This window comes from Rhinolophus sinicus, chromosome 2, assembly GCF_057876585.1.
Source record: "Rhinolophus sinicus isolate RSI-liver-muscle chromosome 2, RSI-T2T, whole genome shotgun sequence".
Classification (NCBI taxonomy): domain Eukaryota; kingdom Metazoa; phylum Chordata; class Mammalia; order Chiroptera; family Rhinolophidae; genus Rhinolophus; species Rhinolophus sinicus.
This window is the reverse complement of record NC_142502.1, coordinates 116,969,931-116,996,769: the sequence shown is the minus strand read 5'-3', so window position 1 is coordinate 116,996,769 and position 26,839 is coordinate 116,969,931. Positions and strand designations below refer to the sequence as shown.

The window sequence follows — 26,839 nt, the reverse complement described above, 5'->3', positions numbered from 1 at the left end:
CCATCAAGATAACAGACATATCCTGCTCCCCCCCAGTTTCCAGTGCCCCTTAGCAAGGCCTCCCTCCCATTTCTCCCTTTGTATTTTCAGTGGACAGCTGATTTGATTTCTGTTCCCATCTGCTGCAGGGCTGCTCCTTACTAAGATTCCTTTTCATAAGGTCCTTCTGTTCAGCCTCTTAGGCCAGTAGGGGTGGAAGTGCAGAGGGTTAGTGTCACGTGGGGGAATTGTGGCTCAGATACAGCTGCTTCCCAAAGCATCTTCCCTCGATGTAGGTGCACATGTACATTATTTTAAAAGTGATCTTTGTGACTGGTTCCAACTGGAGTAGACACCAAACCCACAAGAGGTAGTTCAGGGTCTCTGGGGCTGTAGAGCTCATTTTATGTCAGTTAGAAGTGTAACTTGTCAGATTGCACAGGATGTTTTGAAGGCAGCTTTGGAAAGACCTCTGGCCTCTCCCAATCCGCCAGTTGCCATTGTGACCCACAAGTTGGCACTTCCTTCCTGTGAAGCCTGGGACAGTGTGTTGTTTTTTTCTGTAGCAACCTTGTCTCTCATTCTCACTTTCTCTTTAAACAGGTCCCGCTGGAAGAAGGTTTAAACAAAGCAATTCACTACTTTCGGAAAGAACTTGAGTACCAGGCAAATAATCAGTACATCCCCAAACCAAAACCTGCAAGAATAAAAAAAGGACGGACGCGCCATAACTGAAAACCTCATTCTTGGGACCAAGACTCCCTGTTTCACACTGATGGGATGTATTTTTCTTTCCTTTTCATTTTTTCTTAAAGAGAGACTTAAACAGGTGTCATGAAGAACAAACTGGAATTTTATTCTGAAGCTTGCTTTAAAGAAGTGGATGTGCCTACAAACCCCTCAAAAACCTGCAAATTTTGCCTTGCACTTTTTAAATCTGACTTTTTATGTAAAATAGCCTAGATGCATCTCTGCATATTTTCAAGTTTTTTATCTTGCTGTGAGAGCATATGTTGTGACTGTCGTTGACAGTTTTATTTACTGGTTTCTTTGTGAAGCTGAAAAGGAACATTAAATGGGGTGAAAATGCCGATTTTATTTATAAAAGTGGGTACCTATAAATGAGACGTTATACTATGCATAAAGAAAAAATAACATAACCTAGCAGTATTGTCAGGTGGATGGCGCACGAGCATCTATTCTTCGTGTGGATAAAAGAATTCTGTTTGAGAGCTTTATGTTTCTTTTTAATTCAGAATTTTTGCAAGGTCTAGTTTTTAGTTGCAAACTTGACTTTGAAACATTTCTGTTGGTGATCGTGATCAAGGGTATTTGACATCACTACTGCGTTGTGCTGCATATGTGAGGTGGGGGAACAGTTAACGTAATATTGGTTAACAGTGGTTAAATATGCTATTTTAATAAAATATTGAAACTCACTTCAGTTTTAAAGGTTGGCTTTCTGCTTTGCATTGTTGAAATGCTTAGAAAAGTATTGGAGAATTTTTAAAAGTTCTGAAAATGTTCAGGTTGTTAAGATATGTGATTTGATGAGTATTGAAAACATTTATGTGCTACTTGGGCTGACGCTTAACATATGACATTAACTGCTGCGTAGAGAGGTCTTCAGGTCTTACCCAAGGTTAGAGTCGTTGTGTGTCCTCTGGCAACACAGACCAGGTGGAGAAAAAGAAGTGCCATTTGTCATCATCTGTGAGATTAAGGCTTATTGAGTGAAAACTTCTGAGAGCTTTTGCTTTCATTAAGAATACTTTCAAGATTTAGTGTTCGGATTTTTGTATCCTTTTGTACCAAATACAAAAATGACGTACCATGTTTACCCGAAAATAAGACCTAGCCGGACCATCAGCTCTAATGCATCTTTTGGAGCAAAAATTAATGTAAGACCCGGTCTTATTTTACTATAAGACCGGGTAATATAATATAATATAATATAATATAATATAATATAATAATATATATAATATAGTATAATTAATATAATAAAGACCGGGTCTTATATAATATAAAACTGGGTCTTAAATTAATTTTTGCTCCAAAAGATGCATTAGAGCTGATTGTCCAGCTAGGTCTTATTTTCGGGGAAACATGGTAGTAAGTTAAGAAAGCAGCACATTTTCCAAAGCAGCACATTTTCCAAGTCAGTTAGCTCTGTATGCATGATATCGACAGATCTGAACTGGTACCAGGGAGATAAAAGCATCAAGCATTTAGCCAGAATATTTGTTTCCATAACTAACCAGGGTAAACTAGACTTGCCTGTCCTTCAGAATCACCATGGAATATTGTTTTTAATTGGAGTTCTTTTTTCAGTTAGAACCCTTGAGGCCAAGCTAAGGAAGCTGTGGTTGTGTTTTGTTTATCATGTTAAATTCCCCCAAAAGCTTCCAGAACCAAGGGTCAGTGCTAGATTAGGTCAGTGCTAGATTAGAAGTGGTGGGAGAGAACAAGACAGGACTCAAGGATAACTTCTTATTTTTAATTGTCATTATTTTGGCCAGAACTAAGTGACGCACCATTTATTGGGCAGGGATGAGCAGAGCTGAGAAGCTTGTCTGGGAACTGCTAATGGTAACGCAGACGTTGAAGATAGCATAAACTAGGAGGGACTTGAGTGGACGGACCTCAGCTGTGCGGTGAAGATGGGGCGAGCCCCAGAGCCCCGAGGTCCAGAATTCTACCTTGTTACCTGCTCATTCTGGGACTCTTCTGTGGAATTCATCAGTTCGACTTTTTCCCCCATGATTCTAATAAAATATTTTCAGGGTACTAGGAAGAAGGAGAAGAGAAGTGATGTGTAATTCACCCTCAGCAAAGGAAAAATAATGAAAACTTTGAATTAAGTATATGAATGTCCCAAAAAGAGAAGGAAGTGGTGTCAGGGAACCTAGATTTCAACTATGCCAGGTAGACACTGAGCTCAGCCCCCGGGCCCTGTCCTGGCTGCTTCTTGAATCATGGAGGAGTCTCCACTGGATGAGCTGCCCCTCGTTAATGGTTCTTAGTTATCTGTGAGCTTCGTTCTTCACCTAGAAGCTGAGTTAAACGCTGGTCTGGCCAGGACAGTGAGTTGCAATTTGATCTCATGAGAGCCACGGGGGAAATCTGGGAAGCGCTCAGTGATTTCCTGGGCAGAGGAGCTGGGAGTTTAAAGGTTTCACTCTGCATATTAAAGTGAGCTATTGCGCTTTACCTAGATTTTCTCAGTGGTTGATTGTTACCTCTGATAGGAAATTAAAAAATGGCCTTGCCCTGAGAACTGCTACAATTCCAGGGGTGGGGATGCACATTGCTTCAAAGACCCCAATAGGGCTTTGTTGTTCTAACTACCACAATTTTAATACAGAGAAAACCCATCTGTTTTCTCTGTATTAAAAATTCTTGACGGTGTCTTGTACCTTAGCCACACTGGGGAACAAGGGCCATTTTTTATCTACAGCTGTTGTAACCGTGCAAAAACTTCACTTTTTTAAAACGAGTTTTTTCTTTCTCCTTGATTCAAACTGGCGCTGTCTAGCCTAACAGCACCAGGATTCACTTGCTTCTTTTCTTTCCTTATCCTTCCACCTTTGCACATACTGCACAACTGTCCACTCCCTTAATCATTAAGCCCTTTGGACAGCAGATTCTGGTCAGCATCAAACAGTCTTAGGAACAAAGCCTCAGGTCTGTTGACCACAGAAACAGTTTTGGTCAAACTAAAGATAACATCTCGACCTCAGCTGTGTTTCAGCTCCAGGCCCATGAGGGCAGAAGGACCGGCCACATCCCCTCAAAACCATACAGGCCGACTCCATCACACATCAGCACTTGATGCAATGACCAACGGCCTCCTATCCTAGGCCCAGCGGAAACCCGAGGGCAACCGAGTCCGGGGCTCATGCTGCCTGCACCTCTCAGCCAATAGACTGACACAGGAGTTGGGTCATAGAATAAGCGTTTATCATCGGAGCCCCGGTGGTCTGAGAAGGCAGCGGGTTAACACCTCCAAAAACTGCCTTCACATTCTCAGACCAGCCTGGGATATTTAAGGGAAAACATGGGCGTTCCTCCAGAGGCTACGTGGAAGTCCCAGGGGTCTGCATGGAGCCTCCCTTCTGGCAGTGTGATTCTGGTGGAGCCAGGAACCCAGGAACAAGGATGGGAGTAGCCTGGTGGACCACTGAGGTGATCAATAAGCCTAAGGGTATTAATCATAAGTTTCAGGGTAATTTTCTAAAACAGGACTGGGTGGGACAGGGCCCCAAGCTGCAGGGGGATGATCCATTGTCAAGCCATAGGTCAAGGAAAGGTGAGGCTGGGGATTGCAAGGCCTCTATTTTGGGACGGGGGTCCCAGCCGGGCCCTGTTTCACGACCAATCAGTAGAGCCCATGACCCCAACTCCCTTAGCCACCGCGACTAATTATGTTTCCCCTATACAAACTATCCCCTAGAGGTCATCCGGGAGCCAGGTCTTCGAGCACTAACTCACCTGTGTCCCCAGGCTTGGCGCCATTTCTTTAAATCTTTCTTTGCTGCAAACTCCTGTTCATATCTCTTTTGGCTTTGATAACAGGCAAACAAACCTCCTTTAGTTTGGTAATACTGTGCTGGGAGGGAAAAAAATAGGGATTTTATTATCAAAAATCTTTTTTTCCCCACCCCTTAGGTAGTTCAGTGTTTGGGGGGGTTGGGGAGAGCTGGTGTTATTTCCCGTTCCCCAGGGTGTTTAGGCCCTGATATAACCCCAGCAGGTTAGCCTAGTTAACTAGTTTCTCCTTAGGGCAGGCCTTGTTAGGAAGAGCAGAGTGCTCTGTTGTAGTTCAGAACCGTTCCTTTTCCCTTCCTGACGCCGGAAGCACGAGGGGGTTTTTCTGTACTCTTCAGTATGAGAACAGGTTGAGCTCCTAGAGATAAAACTCACAAAATTGTCAGGTTGCCTTATACTGACTCCCCCTGGATTTTTAAACTCATACTTGTCCACACTGAGCCTCTAGCGATTTGTCAATAACAGTTTAGATTTTCCTACCCTGGTTCACATGAAGGTTGCTCTTACAGTAAGTTGTGACTCTGTACTGGCCTGTTGGTCTCTCCAATTTGGGGGATAGAGATTTGTCCTGTGGCCTCATCTCTGTTGGATCTAAGAAGAAATGTTGATTTTTCAGTTTGTTCTGCTTTGTAACAGTTAGGATGGAACAGTAACTTCCCAAGCTCTTTACATGTCGCTTAAAAAGTTCATTGAAGAACCTTATTTTTTTTTTTTTAGTCTTAACTATTTTGGTGCATTTTGAATTTTGTGTTTCTGTTCATTTTCTTTTTCAGTCTATATTCTATTGCTCAAAGTTATTAACTTCTATTGTTTTATCTTCAAGTTCATGGATTTTTTTCCTTTGTCCTCTCTATTCTGTTATTAAATTCATCCAGATCTTTTTATTTTGGTTATTTTTTTATTCTGAAAGTTCCATTTAGTTCTTTACATCTCCACTTTGCTGAGACTTTCTTAAAAGTAAGCTAGAGAAAAAATGTTCAAAAAATCATAAGGAAGAGAAATGCATTCACAGTACTGTACATATTTATTGAAAACAATCCACATATAAGTGGACCTGCACAGTTCAAACCTGCATTGTTCAAGGGTCAACTGTATATACTATGACCAAGTATAGTTTATCCTAGGCATACAAGGCTGGTTCAGTATTTGAAAATCTTTTTTTTTCTTTTTTTGATCTAGCAAATGTTGAATATAAGATGTAAACAAATAAAACAACATAGCACATAGTGGCAAGGATTTATCTCATAGAATCCAGAAAAAATGTCAAGATAAAAGTAAAAATTTTGCTTGCCTTTTTTCATAATTGTACTGAATTTTATTTTTTTTAATTTTTATTACATTTATTGGGGTGACCTCGGTTAGTAAGGTTATATAGGTTTCAAGTGTACAATTCAATAATACTCATTTATATATCACATTGTGTTCACCACCCAGTCAGTTGTCCGTCCATCACTATATATTTGACTCCTTTTACCCTCTTCTACCACCCCTTTCCCCTCTTACCCTCTGGTAACCACTTAAACTATTGTCTGTGTCTATGAGTTTTTGCTTGTCTTGTGAAAATCTTAATCAGTATAATCCACCATAAAGAAAAAAATTTCATGATCATATCAAGTGATGCTGAAAAATCAAATCATGTTAAATATTGCAGCTATACCATGGTCTGCGCTTTATACCCTATGCTACGTTCTGACACAACTTGAATTTGAAAGATTATTTTTAAATAGGAAAACTTAATAAGCATTGAAAAAGATTAAGTGGGAATCAATGATAATTACTAAAATGAAATTTAATTATCAATGAAGTAAAAACTTGTTATTGAAGATAGAAAAAAAGATATTGGGAAAGACGATAATATCTGATTTTCCTACTTTAAAAAGTGATAGTGAGGTTTCAGTGATGTAAGATGTGAGGAGGAAATGATAATGTGTTTATTATATCCCAGAACAGAACCATGTCTGAGTCAGCCGGCCAACTGGAAAGGTCATGGGTGGACGATTAACTAAATCCTTCATTCCTAGCTTCACCACTGAATCAAAAGGCAGGAGGTAAAATTTGTCTCTTGTCAGCACAGTAAGGACCTACTCAGCGGTGTTCCTGACAGCTTTTGGACTTCTTCAATAGTGGATGCTTACCATGTTCCTTTTCACATTTCCTGGGTTGTTTTCACTAAATTTGTTCCTCAGCAAAAAGAGAAAAGGAACTGGAAATCAGAAAAGAACAGGATGAGAGAGTTCAAGTACAACAACAAAAGCAGCCCTGAATTACATCAAATGCACACCACACATCACCTGTAACGTATCTAGTCTACATTTCTTTCATAACAACTACATCTGCCTCTTACACAGTAGCTTCTTGGTTTCATTTCAACAGTAGTGGTGACGGCAGTGGTATCACATGGTGTTTTTCTCTGCCCTGTCCCTGGGATGTCTTACATTCAGTGTGTTAGGTATTTATTTACAAGAACAGATATGTACTTCCAATGGAAAGACAGAGCTCTTTAAAAATCCTAATTCCCTGGGGTATACGTACCTGTTTTCCCCTGATTGCTACAGCACGATGGGAGAAGCAGGGTAGATCACTAAACTAGGAAATTATTGGCCTAGTTGTTAGAAAGATTTCCTTGAATCCTAATTTACTGGTCTGTACCCTGAATGGGGTGAATCCCTTTTGTCTCTGACATTTCTTCCAGTAGCTCGTCTTGCCTGCTTTTCTCGTGTATCTTCACTATTAGTTTTATCAGAGAGAAAAGTTAAGAGTTTCGGAGGACTCACGTGCTAGATCTTCTCACAAAGTCTCAGTAGGGATGGAGAAGTGAAAGTCACCATTGCGTATCCCATGGTCTCAAACTTTAAGAAACTTTAATCTTCAAATGTAGACATTTCTGTAAACAATCTCGACAAATGTTCACTCATCCTGCTGGAAGCACTTAATTTTGTGAAGTAGTCCATTCCATTTTTAGAATTTTGAGCTAAAATCAGCTTCATTGAGCAGCCACTCATGGATTCTGGTTGTGCCTTGGGGCACAGACTTCTTTCTCTTGACAGCCATTCTGATGTGTGAAAATGAGCTATCAGGACTCTCCAGGAGTGACATCTCCAACATGCGTCCCCCTGAATAAGCTGGTCACCCTCCTCCAGATGTCGCCTACTCAGTATTATATATGGATAGATGATGAAGGCCGGGGAGCAATGTCTGAGTACATGCCATCCGCTCATTTCCAATCTTTGGCTCTTGATCAGTATCTTTTTACAATGGGATTTTTCCTCTTTTGTTAAAGAATCCTTGTTGTATGAAAACGGTTGGTTTGTAAAATTCTGAAGCATAATTCCGATCCACAGAATAAGACAGTGTTTCTTGATCTAAAAAGGGATGCTTAGAGGATCAGGGGGTATGATTTGGAGAGCACTTGGCCAAGGGCCTCTGACCAAGCTTGACAAGCTTCCCGCCTGACCTGGCCTCGAGTTCTCAACCATGCTCGTGGTGGGCTCCTGCTCAGAAGGCAGCTAGCTGCCAGTGCAGCCGGCGTGGGGGAGAAAATGTTAGTTTTTCTATTTCCATGCTAAGCACAATCTCAGGAAACTATAGGCCTATGAGACCTACCTTGGAAGGAGGAGATGGACCTGCCATGGGGAGTAGGGGGTGTGCATAAGCTTACATAGGGTGGTGCTTGTCCTGGACAGGAGGGAGATAAATAATTGGTGTGAGAAGGACCCCCAATTATAATCCTGTTCTGTTCCTAACTCACTTTGTATCCCAGGCAGTGTCTGCTATTCAACCCCTGCAGCCATTTTCCTCATACCCAGAAATGAGGCGAGATGAGTTTTTCCCATCCTGTACAGTCAGTCTCCATTCACACACACGGAGGAGCACTTACTCTGACAGGCTCTGTGCTTGGCACTGAGGCTTTAATGCTCACCAAAGAGTTGTGGTGCCTGTCCTGGAAGCTAGTCTAGCAGGAAGAAACATGTTTGTCACATCACCAATGTGGTCATTTTCTCCTGGAACGGGCTATGTCAGCGCCCATGAGAGAAAGCTGACTAGAAGAAGAGGAGGAGAAGTGACAACATCAAGCACTAAAGGAAGTCTGGAAATCAACTCAAAAGGAAGAGAGAAACTTCCAGAAGGAGAAGGTAGAATGGCATACTGAAGGGATTGAAAGGCTGGAGGAGCTAAAGCACAGAGCAAAGGGGATGGCAAGGAAAGATGAAGAGGTAGTCAGGGGCCAGACCTCATAGGACTCATAACATATTTTTACTTTAATTAATTAATTAATTAATTTGTTTATTTATTTATTTATTTTAAGTGTGTTTTTCCAGGACCCATCAGCTCCAAGTCAAGTCAAGATTGTTCCAATCTAGTTGTGGAGGGCACAGCTCACAGTGACCCATGTGGGGTTTGAACCAGCAACCTTGTGAAGAGCACCGCACTCTAACCAACTGAGTTAACCGGCCACCCACATATTTTTACTTTTAACCTCAGAATAATTGGAAACTTTCATTCTGGATATATGGCAGAAACTGAACTAGAAATCCCTTTAAATAGGAACTCTCGTCAATGGGGGAAACATTGCATTATTTGTTTTTACTAATCCCTAACTCAAATTTACCCTCTTTGTCAATTATAATATAAATATAGGCAACAAACTGCAATGGTATTAGCTCTTACCTGGGACTTTGTCAGCAAATATACCTGTCACTAGATCGTTATTTATAGCATGAGAAAGGACATTAATTACTATATCACAAATTTGCCTTTTAAAATGTTAACTTTTTCAATATAATTGGTTTTATTTATAATCCTGTCTTTTATGTATTTAAAAGCATTATTCTTGGAAGACATTCCTAGATACACCAAAAAAGGTGAAGAATGTCTGATTTGAAATAAATGAGGAAATAGGGGTTTGGTTTCTAATACTGGAAGATTAGATAGATAACCTGAGTAAATCTCCCAATGCATCTGCCCGATGGGATCACATGCTGAACATGATTTCCAAGGAATATATATCTTTTTGGATGCATCCCAAAAATGATACAAAAGTAAGAAACCTGCAGAATCCCAAAATGAAGAGAAAGCCAACTATTTGGTGTCTGCAGAATCCTGCAGAGCTCGTGTTCTCTGAAGGCTGCCCAGTGCTCGGGACAGGAGAGAAAGCCCAAGGCAGACTGTCCTATATGAGACTGAGCCTCCAAAAGGCTCCAGCCTTGATGCAGGGGCCAATCACAAATAAACCCATCACTCTGAAGCGACAGTGAGGATGCTTCCTGTCAAACTTTCAGTTGGATGGGAGGGTGTGAAGAGGGCACCCATGAGAATAGGAACCGTTTGGTGTCCCTGTGTGGTCTATAAATCCACAATTGGAGAATCTAATCTATAATGGTCCCAGTTTAGTAGACCCTCCCACACCACACCTCAGCCCCTACACCCTCGGCCACTAGCAAAAGGAAATGAAAGTGCTTCCTGGAAGAATTTAACTTCACTCAGGTTTAAAATATTCTTTAACGAAACAAAGCCAAAGAATCACATCATGGTTGGAAATTACATGACAGGGAGATGTGAGACAATCACGAGTGAGAAACAATGGATGGCAGGCAGAAATGGATCTGCAAAGACTTCAGACATTGGAAATAGCAAAGTGTATAAAAGAAGTTTAATACCTTTAAAGAAATAAAAGAGAAACTTGAAATTCTGAAAAGAATTAACAAGAGACATTAACTAAACATATTTGAAAAGGAAAGGGAAAATATAATCAAAATGTATACAAAGTTCCAGAAAGAAATAACAGATGACAAAGAAGTAACATTCAAAGAAATAATAGTGAGAATTTTCCAACTTTGTTGAAAAACACCAACCTTCACTTTAAGAAGTCCAACAAATCCCAAGCAGTATAAATACATGGAGACATAGATATAGGTTGAGGTAACAAAGATGAGCATTTATATTAGACAGTCGGAGAGAACAGTCACCCACAGGGGAATGGCAGGTGAAAAGTGAAATCTGTAACAGCAACAGTGGAAACCATAAGACTGATAATATCTTCAAAGTGTTGTTTAAATAACTCAGCCAAAAATTCTATGCCGAGTGGAACAAGGGAAAGTGTGAAACTTGAGAGTTTACCACCAAATGACCCTCACTAAATGGATTCTGAAGCGTGTAATTCACATAAAAGGAAAGTGACCTCAGGTGCATGGTCTGAGCTGCAAGGAAAATGAATGACCCAAGATAACCATATGACAAGCTAAATAAACCAATGACTACCTATGAAGCAAAGATAAGTTGTGGGGAAATTAAAGCAGGCTAGATTTAAAATGCCAAGTTGGGAGGGGAGATTGGAGAATACAGTATTGCAAGGTCCTTGTATTGTCCGGAAGAAGATTGACTACCGATTATGTGTAGCTTGCTAAATATGTATTAAATGGGGCAAACGCTAATAGAATGGACCTAATAAAAATCAAGCAAAGACTAGGCAAAGGAAACAAAATAGTCCAAATGAAGGCAAGAGGGGGGAAAGGAACAGGTAAAATGAGACAAGTCAAAAGTTCAAAATGTGGTGTTAAAAGTAAAACTAAGTCACCAATCACATTTTGGTGAGTAGACTAAATTTTCTCATTGAGGCCTTAATAGTTATACAATATTAAAAAACAACAACAACAACAACAAAAATCACTATGTGCTCTACAAAAGACATACCTAAAGAAAACAGAAAGATAAAAGGCCAAATTATGGAAAAGATAGACCAGGCAAATAGTAACCAAAAGTACAGGCATATTAATATAATTAGGAGAACTCAGGTAAAAAGCATTCTTTGTAAAAAGGAAATTTGCTGCATAATGATAAATGACTCCATTCACTGGAAAGATGTATTGATTCTAAATTTGTGTGTACCACATAAATTTGTGTATAGCCTCATACAAAGCTAGACTGACATAATTAAAGGAAAAACTTGTCAAATCCGTCATAGTAGATTTTAACATGCTTACCAGTAATCAATAGATTAAACGGCCACCTCCAAAGAAGAAAATAGAAAATGTAAGCAGTATAACTACCGAGCTTGAGCTAATGGACTTGACTGCATCTGATGTCCAGAAAACACACGTTCCTTTTGAGCACACACAGAACACTTGCTGGGGCTGACACCTGCTCAGACATAAAGCTGGCTGAACTTGGTACACTCAAAGGATCAGAATCTAACTGATCTTTTTTTTTTTTTTTTTAAACCACAATGCAGTTAAGTTAGAAAACAAAGCCAATAAGATCATTAGAAAAATTCATTCACTTGGAAATTTAATAACAGTCATAACCAACTCATGGGTCAAAGGAGAAATTATTGAAATTAGAAAATCTCTGCATGCAACTTTTCACATCAAACTCATGGAATATAATACTTGGAAGGAAACTTATTAGAGTATTAAATGCTTGCCTTTAAAACAATAAGGTTCAAAATGGAACTAAGATCTAATATAAATTGAAGACCTATAGTAGATACAGAAGGAAGGAAATGAAAAGAACAGAAGTTCATGAAATGGAGAAACATACAAAAGAAGAGATCAACGAAACAAAAACTGCATGTTTAGAAAGATAAGATTCATTTTTTAAAGGCACAAATAAAATGGAATGAAATAAAAAGAACATAATCACAGATGCTACAGAGACAAACAGATAAGAGAATATTAAGAACAAGTCTCAACACATTCAACACATGTCAGAATGTTGATATAATGTGACGACTATGTAGAAAAATTGAACTTAGCAAAACAGATCAAGGAGAAAGACAAAATCAGAATAATCTTTAACCATAAAAGAAATGCAATCAATAATCAGACATGTTACTATGAAGACAACACCAAATTCAAAAGGCTTTCTCTGAATGCTACCAAACATTTGGGAATTGGATAATTTCATTCTTACACAGAGTGGAACAGAAAAAACTCGTGAACACAGACACAACAATGCCAAACAAATATTACCCAATCAAATCCAACAATGAATTAAAAAAATCATGATCAAGTTAGGTGTATTCCAGGCATGCAAATGATTAATGTTAGAATTTTATCAATAGAATTTACCACATTATTTAATAGATTAAAAAGGAAAAATTACATTATCTCAATAGATGAAGAATATTAAATTCAATATCCATATATGACATTAAAAAGTATCTTAGCATATTTTCAAAACACTAGAAATTTCCTTAACTTGATAAGAGGCATCTACAAAAAAATATCCAGCAAACGTAGTTTATGGTTAGACATGGAAAGCACTCCCTTTAAAGTTAGGAATGAAGCAAAGATGTCCTCTCCATCATCCTTTCTCCCTCCTCTTTAGCACTGTACTGAGGTTTGAGCCAGCCCAGTTGTGAAGAAAAAGAAACGTAAGTTTTAAGGGTAGCAATGTAAAATAGTGCAGCAGCTGTGGAAAACAAGTATGGTGGTTCCTCTAAAAATTAAACAGAATTACCATATGATCCAATAATTCTATTTCTGGGCATACGTGTGCCTGTCAATCAAGTTCATGAATTTGTTGCAACCATGTTGCTAACCTTTTTTGATATGAGAGGGATTATTCATTATGAATTTGTACCAACTAGACAAACAGTTAACCAAGTTTACTATTTGGAAGTGCTGAAAAGGCTGCGTGAAATAGTTAGACAAAAATGACTTTTTGCCAACAATTCATGGCTATTGCATCACGACAATGCACCAACTCACATGGCACTTTCTGTGAGGGACTTTTTAGCCAGTAAACAAATCACTGTATTGAAACACCCTCCCTATTCACCTGATCTGGACCTCATTGACTTCTTTCTTTACCCAAAGATAAAGGAAATATTGAAAGGAAGACATTTTGATGACATTCAGGACATCAAGGGGAATACGACGACAGCTCTGATGGCCATTCCAGAAGAAGAGTTCCAAAAGTGCTTTGAAGGGCAGACTAGGCGCTGGAGTTGGTGCATAGCTTCCCAAGGGGAGAACTTCGAAGGTGACCATAGTGATATTCAGCAATGACGTATGTAGCACTTTCTCTAGGATGAGTTCGTGAACTATATAGTCCAACCTCATATACCAAAAGAATTGAATTCAGAGACACAAAGAGATATTGACACCCCCATGTCCACAGGAGCATTATGTCCAGTATCCAAAAGGTGAGAGTGACCCAAGTGTCCATTGACAGATAAATGGATAAGCAAAACATGGTGTAAACATGCAATGGAATATTATTATTGAGCTTTAAAAAGAAAGGAAATCCTGTCACATGCTACAACATGGATGAACATTGAAGACATTATGCTAAGTGAAGTGAGTTAGTCACAAAAGGACACATACTATATTATTCAATTTGTATAGGTCCCTAGAATAGTCAAATTCATAGACAGGAAGTAGAATGGTGGGTTCCCAGGTCGGGAGGAGTGTGAAGTTAGTGTTTAATGGGTACAAGTTTCGTTTGGGAAGATGGAAAGGTTCTGGAGATGGATGATGGTGATGGTACATGACAATGTGAATCTACCTACTGCTACTGAACTGTATACCTAAAAATGATTAAAATTTTATATTATGTACATTTTACCTCAAATTTTAAAAAATTATAAAGATTCCAAAGGACGACACAAAATTACTGCTATGCAGATTTTATGACTGTCCGTAAACACTGCTCTCCTGAGGCCAGTACTGCCTACTAAGCCCAGGGTTTTTTATTACCTACAGTTCATGAATGGGGATGTTTCAGAGCCTATATGCAAAATTATGTATCATTTTTCTGAGAACAGAAAGTTTCCATTAGACTGCCAGAGGGGTCTATGACCCACAGAAATGTAAGAGTCATTCTGAGTAGCCCCGCCCCGTACTACTCACCTCACCGCCATCCTACCCCCAGCCCTGCAGCTCTGCAGACACGGCACAGGCTGTGACTTGACTCCCTCCCATCAGTAATGGCTGGGATCCTTCACTCACCTTCAGTCTCCTTCCCACCTTCCTCATCCCCTCGCTCCCCACCCCATCACCACTTTTCTCTTTCTTTCTCACTCAGGTGGTTTAAATGTGATACAAAATATATTCCTAAATCTTTCTTAAATAAGGTTTAATTTTTTAATATGGGTGAGGCTCTGAAATCAACCAAACTTCAGGTTTTATCTCTTACTCTTCATTTCCTGGATGATAATAGAAAAGTTCAGCTCTAGCTCCGAGCCTGGAACCCAGAAAGCCTAGTTCTATAACCTTAAATAATGTTCAACTATACTTTCTTGCTGGTTTTTTAGCTTGCATTTAATGTGGACTAAATTTTAACAAATGGAAGATGCTTGCTGAGTCCCGGGGGTGGTGGGGGTGCGGGTAAGGATTCTTGGAAGGGTTACACTTGGGATGGTAACAAAGAAACTTCAGAAACATCCAGGGGATGAAAACTGTTGCCAGCTTAATTTTCATCCAAATCCATTCTGAGACTTTTCTTTTTAACAAAATGCTTTTATTGCTATTTTTAAATGAAATGTACTGTTGGGTACTTGCATGCAATATCAAAAGGCATTTATATTCTTTAACTTTTCCTTTCTGGTCAGAGAAAGTGGACAGAAAATAACTATAAAAAGCACAACAGAAACCAACTAGCACCAGGCATCACGAAGAAGACAGAGGATGGCCGCTGGTTTCTCGTACACTGCGTAATAATGGTCAGTAGTCGTCGTAATTGACGCTGGCTCCATGTCGAAAGCTGTGGGGGCTCCGGGGACCAATGGGGGCGTCTTCATCGTAGTGACGGTGGTAATCATAGTAGTCGTGTCCGTTCCGATCTCTGTTCAGCCAATAGGTGACATCATCTTCAAATTTCTGGAGAAGAGAGAAAACCACAGAGAATGGATTTAAGGACACACACAACACCCTGACCACATCTTGCCTCTGGCTTTCACTGTGGTGGTTTTTCTTTAATGCTTTCCAACCCTCACTAAGAATAACTCCTTGACATAGTGTTCCTGTGCTCAGGGGTCATTGCAGCCAGCTACAGAAGACTGATAAAAGGTATTTGCCCCCAAAGGGGTACACACCCATACCCATGACAACTTCTGTCATATGAGCTCTAAATATATCCCAGACTTAAACATTTTTCTCTGTTTTATTGGTAAATAGAACAGACGTCTGCCAAATACAGTAACAACTTGGCCTGACCCTGCCCCACCCCACACCCCACTGGCACCATCCACATCTCACTGTGGCAGACACCGTCTTAGTACCTTCATATACCTGGCCCACTCTAGTGCACACAGTAGATGCTAACCAGTGTTGGCTGAACTGAGTCAGCCCCAGCACTGCCATATTACAGCCACGGGACAGGGTGTTTCCGATGCTCCTGACATTGATTCTTAGACCTGTGGTGTATGTAAGAACAGGCACAGGTGCCGTTGTTTGTTCCACAGACACTGAGTAAGTGGGCACAGCATGTCAGGCCCTGCCCTGAGACTGGAGGGCCTTCCAACACAAGAAAGACATTCCCCGCCCTCAGGAAGCCCACAGTTCCCAAGAGACACATATGAAAGTGAACAGTTACAGTTAATACAAGCAAAAGGGAAGGAGGAGGACTGAGATGAGTGAGAAGCGTAGGATGACGTTCAGGTTCACAGCTCGGGCACGCGGAGTCTTTGCTGTTAACCCATTTATAAAGGAGAGACTCGTTTTCCACTGGCAGTGGTGAAGGGGCGCACAGTGCATTTGGATTAAACTCAGGACTTGGCCAGAGATTTGGTGTGAGGGCAAAAGAGCGGAGCAGACACAGATGTCCTGGGGAGGTTGGAGCGAGCGGGTGGACAACCGCTCAGGGCTTCAGGGCCAGTTTTCCTCAAAGGCTGGCCAGTGCACTCCGGCACCCAAATCTCTAGGGGTGCTGTAACACACAGATCCCCAGGCACCACGGCATGCCTCCTGGACCAAACTTTCTGGTGGTTGGGCCTCAGGAATCTATTTTTATTTTAATAAGACTGCCAGTGAACACTAATATCTGATAACTCCCCAGCCTTGCCCGTGATGGTGCTCTGTGGCCATCTGCTCCGGGTGAGCAGCAGGCCAATCATGCCAGTCTGAAGAGCAGGACTCCACGCCGGTCTCTGTTTACTTAGCCTGGGGGTGTTGGCGTCAGCCTCTGCCTCAAAAAGGAGAACACTAGCTTATCTCCCAGTACTGCAGGTTTCCCAACAGCTAAATAATCTTGGTCCTTGATTTTTCTCATTTTAGAATCTTGTTTGATGTTTTGGCTTAAAATATATTTTTCAATAAATTTTTACATGTTTTATGACTACAGAGTAATGCAGAGTAATGCATAATTTAAAATATGTATGTGGAAGGAAGCAAAGAAAAAGGGGGATCATAATTCCATTTCCAAAGACTGCCACTACTGACATTTTGATGGATTTCCTTCTAGTCTTGTCTATGCATATTTAGTCATTAAAATCTTACTTGATCCTTGCTTTTATTCTGCTTTTGTCATCAGACATTATTTTAGCCGTTTCCCATAATACCCAGGTTCATGAACTGCAAATACTGGTAATCAAAGAAATGCAAAGTGCTAAATGATGATATGACATTTTCATCTATCAAATAAGTGAATGTATTTAAGTTGTCAGTGAGAATACTAGATGCTGCTTAAGACATGAGAAAATGGATGCCCTCAGACATGACATGAGAATATGCAATTTGGCAATACTTAATTACCCTTAAATGCAATTCTACCTTTGCTCCACTGACTCCACTGAGCAGAATGCAACACTAAGTAAGAAACAAACTGCACACAAAGATACAAATAACAGTACCTGCCTTTGAGGTTGCTGTGAATGTTACATAAGTTCATTCATATAAGACCTGAAAATCATTCTTGGCAGAGTTTGGCTATTTTCACAACAACAACAAAATTATATTTGAGTAGCAAAAAGTTAATTGGGGAAAACTTAGTATGTCCAATGGTTGGGAACAGGAAGAAAATTATGATATGACTACAGGCTTGCATTTTATGCAGCCATTGAAAATGATGTCTCTTCAGGTCCCCTGCCCATTTTTAAATCAGATTGCTTATATTTTTGTTGTTGAGTTGTATGAGTTCTTTACATATTTTGGAAACTGGTCCCTTATCAGAGGTGTTGTTTGCAAATATCTTCTCCCATTTGGATGGTTGCCTTTTAGTTTTGTTGATCGTTTTTTTTTTGCTATGCAGAAGCGTTTTAGTGTGATGTAGACCAATTCATTTATGTTTGTCTCCCAATAAATTTAATTTTTTTAAATGATGTCCTAAAGAGTTTAATTTTTTTTCATCTAATGTAGTATTTTGCATACACCCTCGGTTCACAATATGAAATGTGGGCCCTCGTTGGAGATGCCGCCATTCATTGCTCCCTGGCTAGGGTGGAGGGCTGAGTGTTCTCCACACCACGCCTCCCACACAGCGCACTCCTCCTGAGCCCCGCCCAGCCCTGTCAGTCACTCTGCAGACTTACTCCCATACAGCAGAGTCCGCCACCTTACCCCTGAGCTGTCTTACCTGTACCTGGTACCCAGGAGTCTGTGATTATAAAATTATTTTTCTTTAATTCAGGGAATATGTCCACTCACGCTAATTGGATGCGTGACCTGAACCATCTTTTCCTGCAACTGCATTGACAAATTATCCCCAAAGCATCTGCAAAGACCTGTCTCTCTTTAAAAGTCACTTTTTATCTCTTTCCATTGTCCTCATGAGTCTCTGCCTCGATCTTGTTGTTTCTGACATTTTTTAAGGTAAGGATGAAAATGTTTGGGGGAGATTGTAAGTTATTTCAAGGACACCCAGACAAAACAGTTAAAAGTGTTCCTACGAAAATCAGATTCTCGATGTTCCAGCCATTTGGGGCAGTGACCTCTCTGGAACTCCGCTTCCCAAACATATTATGAGGGAGTCCCACTTGGACATAGTATAATGGAAAATTCCAGCTGATGTTCTCATATCGATGGTATTGTAATCTGATGCCTGAACAGCACTTGGCGTATAATAGGGGCCCAAATGTCTGCCTAAGAATAATGAAGCTAACTTCTGTGCCCTATTCTCCCTAAGCCACACTGGCCTGCAGGAAACCAGGCCCCAGCAGGAGAGGATACCCACCGCCTCGTCGAAGCCCATGTAGAGGAACTGCTGGTACCACTGCTGGACCTCTGGCCGGCTCCGGTCCCACAGCTGCCGCTTCTGGCGCTTCAGGCTGCCTAAGAATTCTTTGGCTTTGCTTTCATCAACAGCCACTTCAGCCTTAGTTGGAGCCGGTGCTGAAATGATTAAAGCCCACCCCAGAAGTACCGAGAATGATTTCTTTTCTTGTTGAAGTGAATAACTGCTCCACATTCCATCCCCCAGTGCCACACGCAGAGATGGTTTTGGCTCAGCTTCCTCCTTACCTGGGGCGTGAGCATCAGTCTCCATGCTCCTTGTTCATAAGCGCTCCTATTTAGGAACAGCCATACAAAGGGGTGCGAGCTAACCTTCAACTTCTAAGGCCCAGGGTGGACATGAAATTCAGCTCATCCTCTGCAGCCACTCACCAGACCACACGGAGGAGGCTGGTGGCTTACCCACTGGGCTTTACATTTAGGAAACAGCGGGATGTCTAGTGCCGCCCTGGTGAATGCTCACTGTGCTTGCAAACAAGAGAGTACCGTTTCCTTAAGGACAATAGGGAGAACGAAGGGCTGAATGATGATCCCTGAGAGGGCCGGGGCCAGGCCCAGCCTCGCAGAGCAGCAAGTCCTCTCATGGGGTTGCTAGAACACACATTGCCACCTTGGGCCACCGCCTCTGGGCCTCACAGATCATTGATGAGTCGACTGAGTCTTGCAGCGTACTGACGCTTGCTCTAACATGGCCATGGCTTCCTCTAATGTCTCTCAGCTGTGTAAAAGGCACCCCCTCTGCAGGATGTGCTGAGGCGAAGCAGCTGTGCCACTGGGTTTGCTCTTGTGGTCTGGCTTTGAGCCTCTCTCCCCTCATCTACAAAACTGGACTGGCCGTCCCTGTCTCTGTGTTGTTATGCAGGCTGTATAGGATAATGGAAGTAAATGCCCTATGTGTTCGTTGTCACATGGGTAAATATCAGTGGGTTTGTTTTTTCACCTCTTGTTCATCTGTGTGTTTCTCTCATGGCCTGTTACACTGTTTTATAAACAGTAGGTTCTCAATAAGTGTTTCTTGGCTTGAACCGAATAAACGTTGAGGCTGTACACATAGGAGTTGTGATTATCCTGGTGGTTTCTTCTCCAGCCCCATTTTTGTCAAGCTGGCCCTACGAGACCTTCCATCATCCGGGTGTCCTTGGGGAGACAGTTGGCTGCCCAACACATGGTGGGGGCCCTCGGGGGCACCTCAGAGATTGAGGACAGACCAGAGCCTCATGAGCAGCTGGAAGTTCTGAGAAAGATGCCGGGAGCTACCGTAGGAGCCTCCTGACCTGAGAGGGGCCACACTGCTCAGCACCTGCAGGGGATCCCTGAGGCACCGACTAGCAAGAGGCTGATAAGCACTTGCAGCCCCATCGGGAGCAGGCTGGAGCCTGCTAGAGTCCCCGCTAACTCAAAGTGACGAGAATAAGTGATTAAATGTTCACATCGGAAATGTGGTCACACTTCCTAATTTCTAAAAGATAGATAACGGTTTAATTTTACAGGTGAAGACGAAAGTTCCAAGAGGGAAAATGGCCTTCACGAGACCACACAATTGGTCTGATGGTTGGACCTGACAACAGCGGGCCCAGACTCACACTGTGTGCCTTCCAGACTGTTCTATTTCCACAACATTTTGCTGCCGTCTACCACGTTTATCTGAGGAGTATTTTTCACAACAGGTGTTAGTAACAAAGAGGTTTTTCTGTTGCACCCTCCCCCTAATAGCTAATTAGATATAGGGTACCAGTACAATACAATCTGTGCATACCCACTAACCAGCTTTTCTGTGCTTTAAAGGACAGCTCTAAATTTAGATATGCTGTAAAATAAACAGCATTTGATTAACACTGCAGCACTGTTTCTTTTATTTCTGAGTCTACACTGACAGCTTTCAGAAAAACAACCTTCAAACATTTAATGGCAATAATGTTTATCTAATAAAACATCACACCACACACCCACAGAAAAAGCTCTTCAGATCTGCTAACCTTTTAAGGAGTAAACACTTCTGATTGCCCAAACACAAGACTCCAGTAAGCACATTTAACAATGCCATTTCATTTCAATCCCATTGAGAATGCAACCCTTATTCAATAGGGGCATATTTACCTTCCCGTTTCTGAAGCATCAGCTTGAGTTTATTTCCACTTGTGCCACCTAAAGGAATGAAAACAGAAGTCAGGTTCAGAGTTGCATTGTACCATTTAATTTCTCAAATGCAAAAATCAGAGTTGGAAAAACTCACTGCCTGCCCCCATCTTGACTTGGCACCTTGATGGTATTACAGTGTTTAGTGCTTGCTGTACTCCACGTCATGCAGGAAAACCAGTTCAGGCTGCCCATGGCTCAGACTGGTGACAATGACCATGGCTGACCAAGTGCATTATGATTTGAGCTGGTCCCTGGGAAAAGCAACCTTGTTTCCTCAGCCCTAAAGTCTTATTATGAGAGCCAGCCATCTGTCACATGTACCTTCTTCCTTCAGACTTTCACTTTTCATGGTTCCCCCACAATTCATATCCACCTGGAACCTCTGAAGGTGAACTTATTTGGAAATCTGGTCTTTGTAGACATAATTAGTTAAGGATCTTGAGGTGCTATCACGCTGGACTTAGGGTGGACTCTAAGTCCTGTGACTGATGTCCTTACACGAAGAGGAGAGGATGGAGAGAAGGCGGCCGTGTGCAGATGGAGGCAGGCAGAAATGGGAGCTACGCTGCCACAAGCCAAGGAACATGCCTTAGCACTCTAAAAATTCAGCCCAGTTCTATGGCTTGCCCTGATCATCTTATCATCACATGTTATTTATACCATTTGCTGTTATTTTTATTCAGTTCTGAAAGTGTTTCTAATCAGCCCAATCATTTTAACGGAAAATAACATGTCTGGCCTGACAGAATCCCCCGCTTGGCCTGGTGAGATGGTTTGAGGACCTATTGATGCCTCTGATCCTTAGGTGCTACATGTAAGTACAAGGCTTACCCTCTGAAGGGGAAAAGCCCAGGCTCAGAAGGAGTGATCTGAGCATCTTCAGGTGTAAGGCACCAGTGTGGCCCCACGGTGCACACGCACATTGAGGTGGTGATGCTTATTTTCTCAGTGGGTCCCTAATCTGCCACTCCATGCACAGGCCTCAAGGCCTGTATTTCCATCTGCAAAAGTAGTTTTCTGGGAAAAGGAGCCATAGCTTTTGCCAGATTCTCAAAAGTGTTTGGAACCCAAATAAGATTAAGAAGCCCTGCTTAATCTTAGGGGTAGATAGTTGGGTGGGAAATGCATTTGTAATCAAAGGTCACAAATTGGCTGCCCACAGCTGAGCTTTCCCTGCAGATGTGTTTTATTGGCATGCCCAATGTTTACAAAATTTGAATTTAAACATCTCTGCGCCCAAGTGAGTCCACAAACAGCCACTTCACCTCTTAGCCACCAGTAGGCATTTGAATTTGAGTGTTACCCAACTGCCTTTAGAGTAGGTACGCCAGGCAGGGAACCTGGTTTGGGAAGAATCTCTAGGGTCCACACTGAAGGACTGGGTGGTGCAGGTGGTGTTGCCCTCACATTGTCTTCTCTAGGAGGGCTGGGTGTCTGCTGGACAGTGGGCTCAGGAATTAGCACAGTGTGTGGCATCTATCGAAGAGTTCAGTGGTTTCCGTCTTCTACATTCACGTCAGTCTGCAGTGATGTTTAAAGCAATTGCAATTTTAGGCTGCATTCATAAATGGTTAGCACCTTGCAGAACGGAAATAACTGTCCTGTCTCTGTTCTGTTGCTACTCTCAGACCACCCCTCTACATTTGGTTCAGTTCACATCTGATTTTCAGAAGGTCACAGAGAAACTGGAGTTGTGGTCAGAGGAGAGAGTCCAGGGAGGCGAGGGCCCATAAATGTGTTATATGAAGAAAAAAGGAAAGGAATTTAGATGTGTAACCTACAGATATGAAAAGTTCTGGGAGGAGAGCTACAGTTCTAAGGGGCCAAGCCACCATAGATGAGGACATGAAGTCAGGTTTGCCACACCAGAGCAGTCCCCCACAAAGTTGGCATAAGTCACCCAAGAGGTTTCACATCAAGAGTTGCTGGAAGCTTCTGAGCATAAATAATTGCAGAGGAAATGAGGCTACCTCAGAGGGGGTCATTTGAAGGGGGTGGGACTAGTGTTAAAGGCTGTACTTCTCCAACCTTAAGAGTCAGTGAAGAAACTGATAGAAACATTTGCCAAAGCAGACAGATATGTTCCCTGGCACAAATATTAGCATTCATTACTATCTTAACATTTGTCGATCTCTAACAACTCATACAAAATTAAGTCCGTCCATCTGCTTGCCTTCTGTAAAAGCGCTGAACAATTAATGAATGAAATGTGATCTGATGTTGAAATAAATATTGGGTTTAGGCATTTGTGATGAGGCTGTGGCAAATATCACTACTGCTCAGAAATGAAAGTCTTACCAACTCTCAGCAATACAACTGAAAAGCATGGAAAAATCCTAAATTATGAATTATTAATGAATTATTAATTTGCCACTCTGCCAATTACTACACACTGAACTATAAATATTAACACATGATTGGATACCACACTCAATTTATTTGAAGAAAACAACAAAGAACAAGTGAATGACCATGACTATTTTTTTCTGTAGTATGGATTTTTTTTTTTTTTTTTTACCCCAACATCATCAGTCACTATTTCTAGGCTGTCATTATAGGCACTTCTGAATTTATTAAACCTAGTTACCTGGCATAGATCTCCCAGCAGATTCAGAATTGTAAGATGCCCTTTGAGGTGCTAACTATTAATAAATTGATCAAGAATGGCAATGATGATTTTTTCCATTAAATGTTTTCGGGTGTCATAAAGAGCCACCTTTGAGATTCTACACAAATATAAAAATTTTCAATTTATGTCATAAGAACGTTCACATTCCAGCTCAATGATGATACTGTAATATTTTAACTGACCTTTTCACTACATAATGAAATAAAATACAGATGCTAAAAAGGAATAGGCTTATAGCCAATGCTCATTCGCTTTAGTGGGATGTGCTTCTCAAAATGGGAGGAACAAAGGGCGAGAGGTAGATGAATCATGTCCTGGGAAATGACTGATTAGCCTCCCCTGTGATTGCAGTTAAGAACAGCAGTGATCCTCCCTGCTTGTAGATGTCCCCTGCTGTCCTAAGGCCCCAGAGCTCCAACCTCAGGACTCCTTCTGCAATTCTCCTCCCTCCCCTCCGCCAGGAGCTTGCTTTTCTGTACTTGCTTTGAATAAGTAAAATATAGAAGCTGAGCAACCTGGAGAGTGTACCATTTCATCAGATAGTGCCCAGCTATTTTTTCGTGGGACAAACACCAGTCTCAGGTAGTGGGCAAGTCACTTTTCACCTTCCAATCCCTGTTCCCTGAGCAGTAGATCTGGGGTCACAGTCATGAGCCTCAAAGGCGCTCATGCATGCATGAGGCCGCTAGTGGACCACAAAGGATCACACAGCTGAAGGTAGCACTGCCCAGACATGGACATGTCAGTTCAGATTGCCCTCTTAAGTTAGGATCTGTGGACTTCCAGGATTCAGATGTCTAAACACCCACCAAATTCCTTCATTTTGGGAGTATGTGTGAAGTGCACATTTTATAGGGAACTAAACCCGAATTTTCAACGGATTCGCTCTATGAAGTACAGAAGGTGAAGCATTTCTTCTCCAAGAGCAGTTCCTTTATATTGGATGTAAAACCTGCTTGCTGCTTTGCATATCTGGAACTTGACTCAGCTGGGAAATGCCTGGAAGGGAATGTGGAAAAGGTGCCTTTTGGCTCCCCTCAGTCTCAGGGTGTGGGGGCGGTTACCTCCGGATTCAAGCTCCTATTTCCCCTTCCCCACTGAAGTTAGTGCTGAAACACTTATTGCTCCTTCTTTGAACCTTTGTCCCTCATTTTCCCCAAGGTTGTCACGCGTATCTCAGACCCCTGCCCTTGACCCCGGTACCCTGTCCTCCCGCTAAGCGCTCAACTCCCTAGTCCTGCAAGTGCAAAACCCAAGAGCTCGATCACCCCTTGGACCTTGTCGGTCACCTGTCTCCCACTGTCACTGATCTCCTTCCCCGGCTCCCTGGCATCGCCCCACTTACCTGGGCCCAGACACAACAGCAGGAACAGAGCCAGCGCAGTCACCGCCAAGACTGCCGGCCGCGCGGAGGAGGAGGCCATGGCTGCACCAGGTGGGCAGGAGGGAAACGCGCACAGCGCTGGGCTCTGCGCGGGAGGACTGGCGTGCGGGAGAGAGGGGCGCAGGCGGGCAAGTGCTTTCTGCGTCCCCGGCGGGGCGGGACCCGCGGGGTGGGCGCGGTGCCAGCGGGCGGTGGGCCAAGCGGCCTCGCGGAGCGCATCCGAGCCCTGCTCTTTGGCGGCGGCTCCAAGACCGTGGATGCTCGCGAAGCTGGCAGCGACGCCCAGAACCGCCGGGGGCCGAGCGCGGCGTGGCCAGCGAGAACCAGCGAGGTCCAGGCTGCCCGAGGAGGGACTGACGCCATCCAGGGGGGGAAAGGCTGCCGCCAGGGAGGGGTGGGAGACTGGCTGTCTACCCCAGCCCAGGTCGCCCCTTCTCCCCGCCGGTCCCTCTCGCTCCAGCCTGCTCGCTGACCGCCGTGTCGGCCTTGTGTCTCGTGCTAGTACTTCCTTGCTGTTTCATTCTGCTCTCCCCGCCAGGGCCTGGCTCCTGCCTTGGCTTATAAAGTGGCCTCTGGAATTTCCTTAATTCCCCACACTACCCTTAAAGATGCCTTTGACAGTGCTGAGTTTGGGATATTTTGAAAGACTCCACAGTCTGGGCTCAGAGCTGCAGTCCAGGAAAACATCTCATCCCAAACCACTCTCATAGAAAAGCCTTTCAGAAACGAAGAACTGCGTGACCTCCATAGGTGTTCACAGAACAAACGAGTCCCACTGTGCGCTCTGAGATCTACGTAAGTGACACTAAAGCGAGGCCCAGTAAAGGCCTGTTCAGACACAGAGGACTCACAGAAGGCAGGGTGGTGTGGTGAAGGAGCCCTAAGACAAACGTGTCCAGCTGACCTTGAGCTGGTCACCTAAGTAGTCTCTCTTGGCCTCCATCCACAACATGGCAGCAATGTTGAAATTACCTTTAGGGGCCCCTCCATCTAAGATCTGCTCTGAACTCAGCTTTTTTTATACCTTCCAGTGGTTAAGTGCTTACTGTCTCACCATAATTAGCTCTCCATGTAATGCAGTTGGATTTCTCCAGGAAAGGAGTATGTTAATATTGTGTGAGAAAAGGCAGATGGTGGCAGAGTGAAGAAAAAGTGGGTCTGACAGAATCACAGGGACTTGGGCTGCACAGGCTTCCCAAGGAGCCCAAGAGAAGCAGACAGATAATGTTATAAATCAAATGATTATAGGAAAAAGCTTATAAACCCTTGGGGAAACTCTGAAGTAAGGGGTAGGATTTTAAAAAGCTACTGAAAAAAGCAATATATTTACTTTTGCCCAAAGATAAGAAATTCATTATTAGGAAGAAAATCAAAGCAAATAGAAAGCTGAACTTGTGTCTGGATTGGTTTAGAACATACATGAAAGATATTAATTATAATCTCTTATTTGTCTTGTGGATCGTCCCCTTTGCTTCAAATCTCCAGCAGAGTTTGCTTCTAATACGACATTTAAGCTTGTCTCTTAACGAGGATCTGATCAGAACCGAGTTCATGGAGCCCACGGGTACAGTACCCACCTTGATGGATAATTTTCTTTTTTCATCTTTTGGAAGCAGGCCCACATTTTATGCCTTCTGCCCATCCCATCCTGTATACACTTGAAAATGCAGAGTGGTGATTTTATTTTTTGTTAACTCAAAGAGTCCAAGGGGAAAAACGTCAGCTTTAAGCAGCTCATACAGTTGTAGGATTTGAAGATAAAGTAAACATTGAATCCTAATTTTTAATAAGCTTATATGTTTTTTAAAAAAACACACCTTGATTACTGTTTTAATATCTAATTGGTAAGACAAATCAAGGATCCTACAGAGAATTATTTTTTAAATAATTGACAATCAGGTGAGAAGAATATTTCCTGAGGATTAGGCCTGATTTCTCTCCCCAGGGAAGGGATGAGGTGAGCTCATCCTCCTGCCACCTCCAAACTGC

At 42.3% G+C, this 26,839-nt stretch overlaps 2 protein-coding genes across 3 annotated transcripts in view; one reads left to right on the top strand and one right to left on the bottom strand.

Annotated features, from left to right (window-relative positions):
- The window catches only part of UXS1 (UDP-glucuronate decarboxylase 1), a 100,590-nt gene extending 99,172 nt beyond the window's left edge, over positions 1 to 1,418 (top strand). For both annotated transcript variants that reach the window (XM_019714002.3, XM_019714001.3), the window contains exon 15: positions 583 to 1,418. In XM_019714002.3, the coding sequence (XP_019569561.1) occupies positions 583 to 714 (132 nt within the window). In that variant the 3' untranslated portion in view covers positions 715 to 1,418. The remainder of the gene's footprint in view (positions 1 to 582) is intronic.
- A 13,551-nt stretch (positions 1,419 to 14,969) lies between these two features.
- On the bottom strand, positions 14,970 to 25,315 carry ECRG4 (ECRG4 augurin precursor). The gene is made up of 4 exons (XM_019713995.3): positions 24,812 to 25,315; positions 20,796 to 20,843; positions 18,640 to 18,797; positions 14,970 to 15,350 (listed from the first exon to the last, which is right to left on the bottom strand). Exons 1-4 carry the CDS (start codon positions 24,888 to 24,890, stop codon positions 15,195 to 15,197), a joined length of 441 nt encoding a protein of 146 aa, XP_019569554.1. The 5' UTR covers positions 24,891 to 25,315; the 3' UTR covers positions 14,970 to 15,194.
- Positions 25,316 to 26,839: the final 1,524 nt, after the last annotated feature.

Bases quoted from the DNA above. Each gene is read 5' to 3' on its own strand.
- ECRG4 (XM_019713995.3), bottom strand. From the start codon at position 24,890: ATGGCCTCCTCCTCCGCGCGGCCGGCAGTCTTGGCGGTGACTGCGCTG. The intron at 20,844-24,811 runs GTAAGTGGGGCG...TCATTCCTTTAG, and splicing joins GCTGTTGTGTCTGGGCCCAG to GTGGCACAAGTGGAAATAAA. The intron at 15,351-18,639 runs GTGGGTATCCTC...TCTCTTCTCCAG, and splicing joins ACATGGGCTTCGACGAGGCG to AAATTTGAAGATGATGTCAC.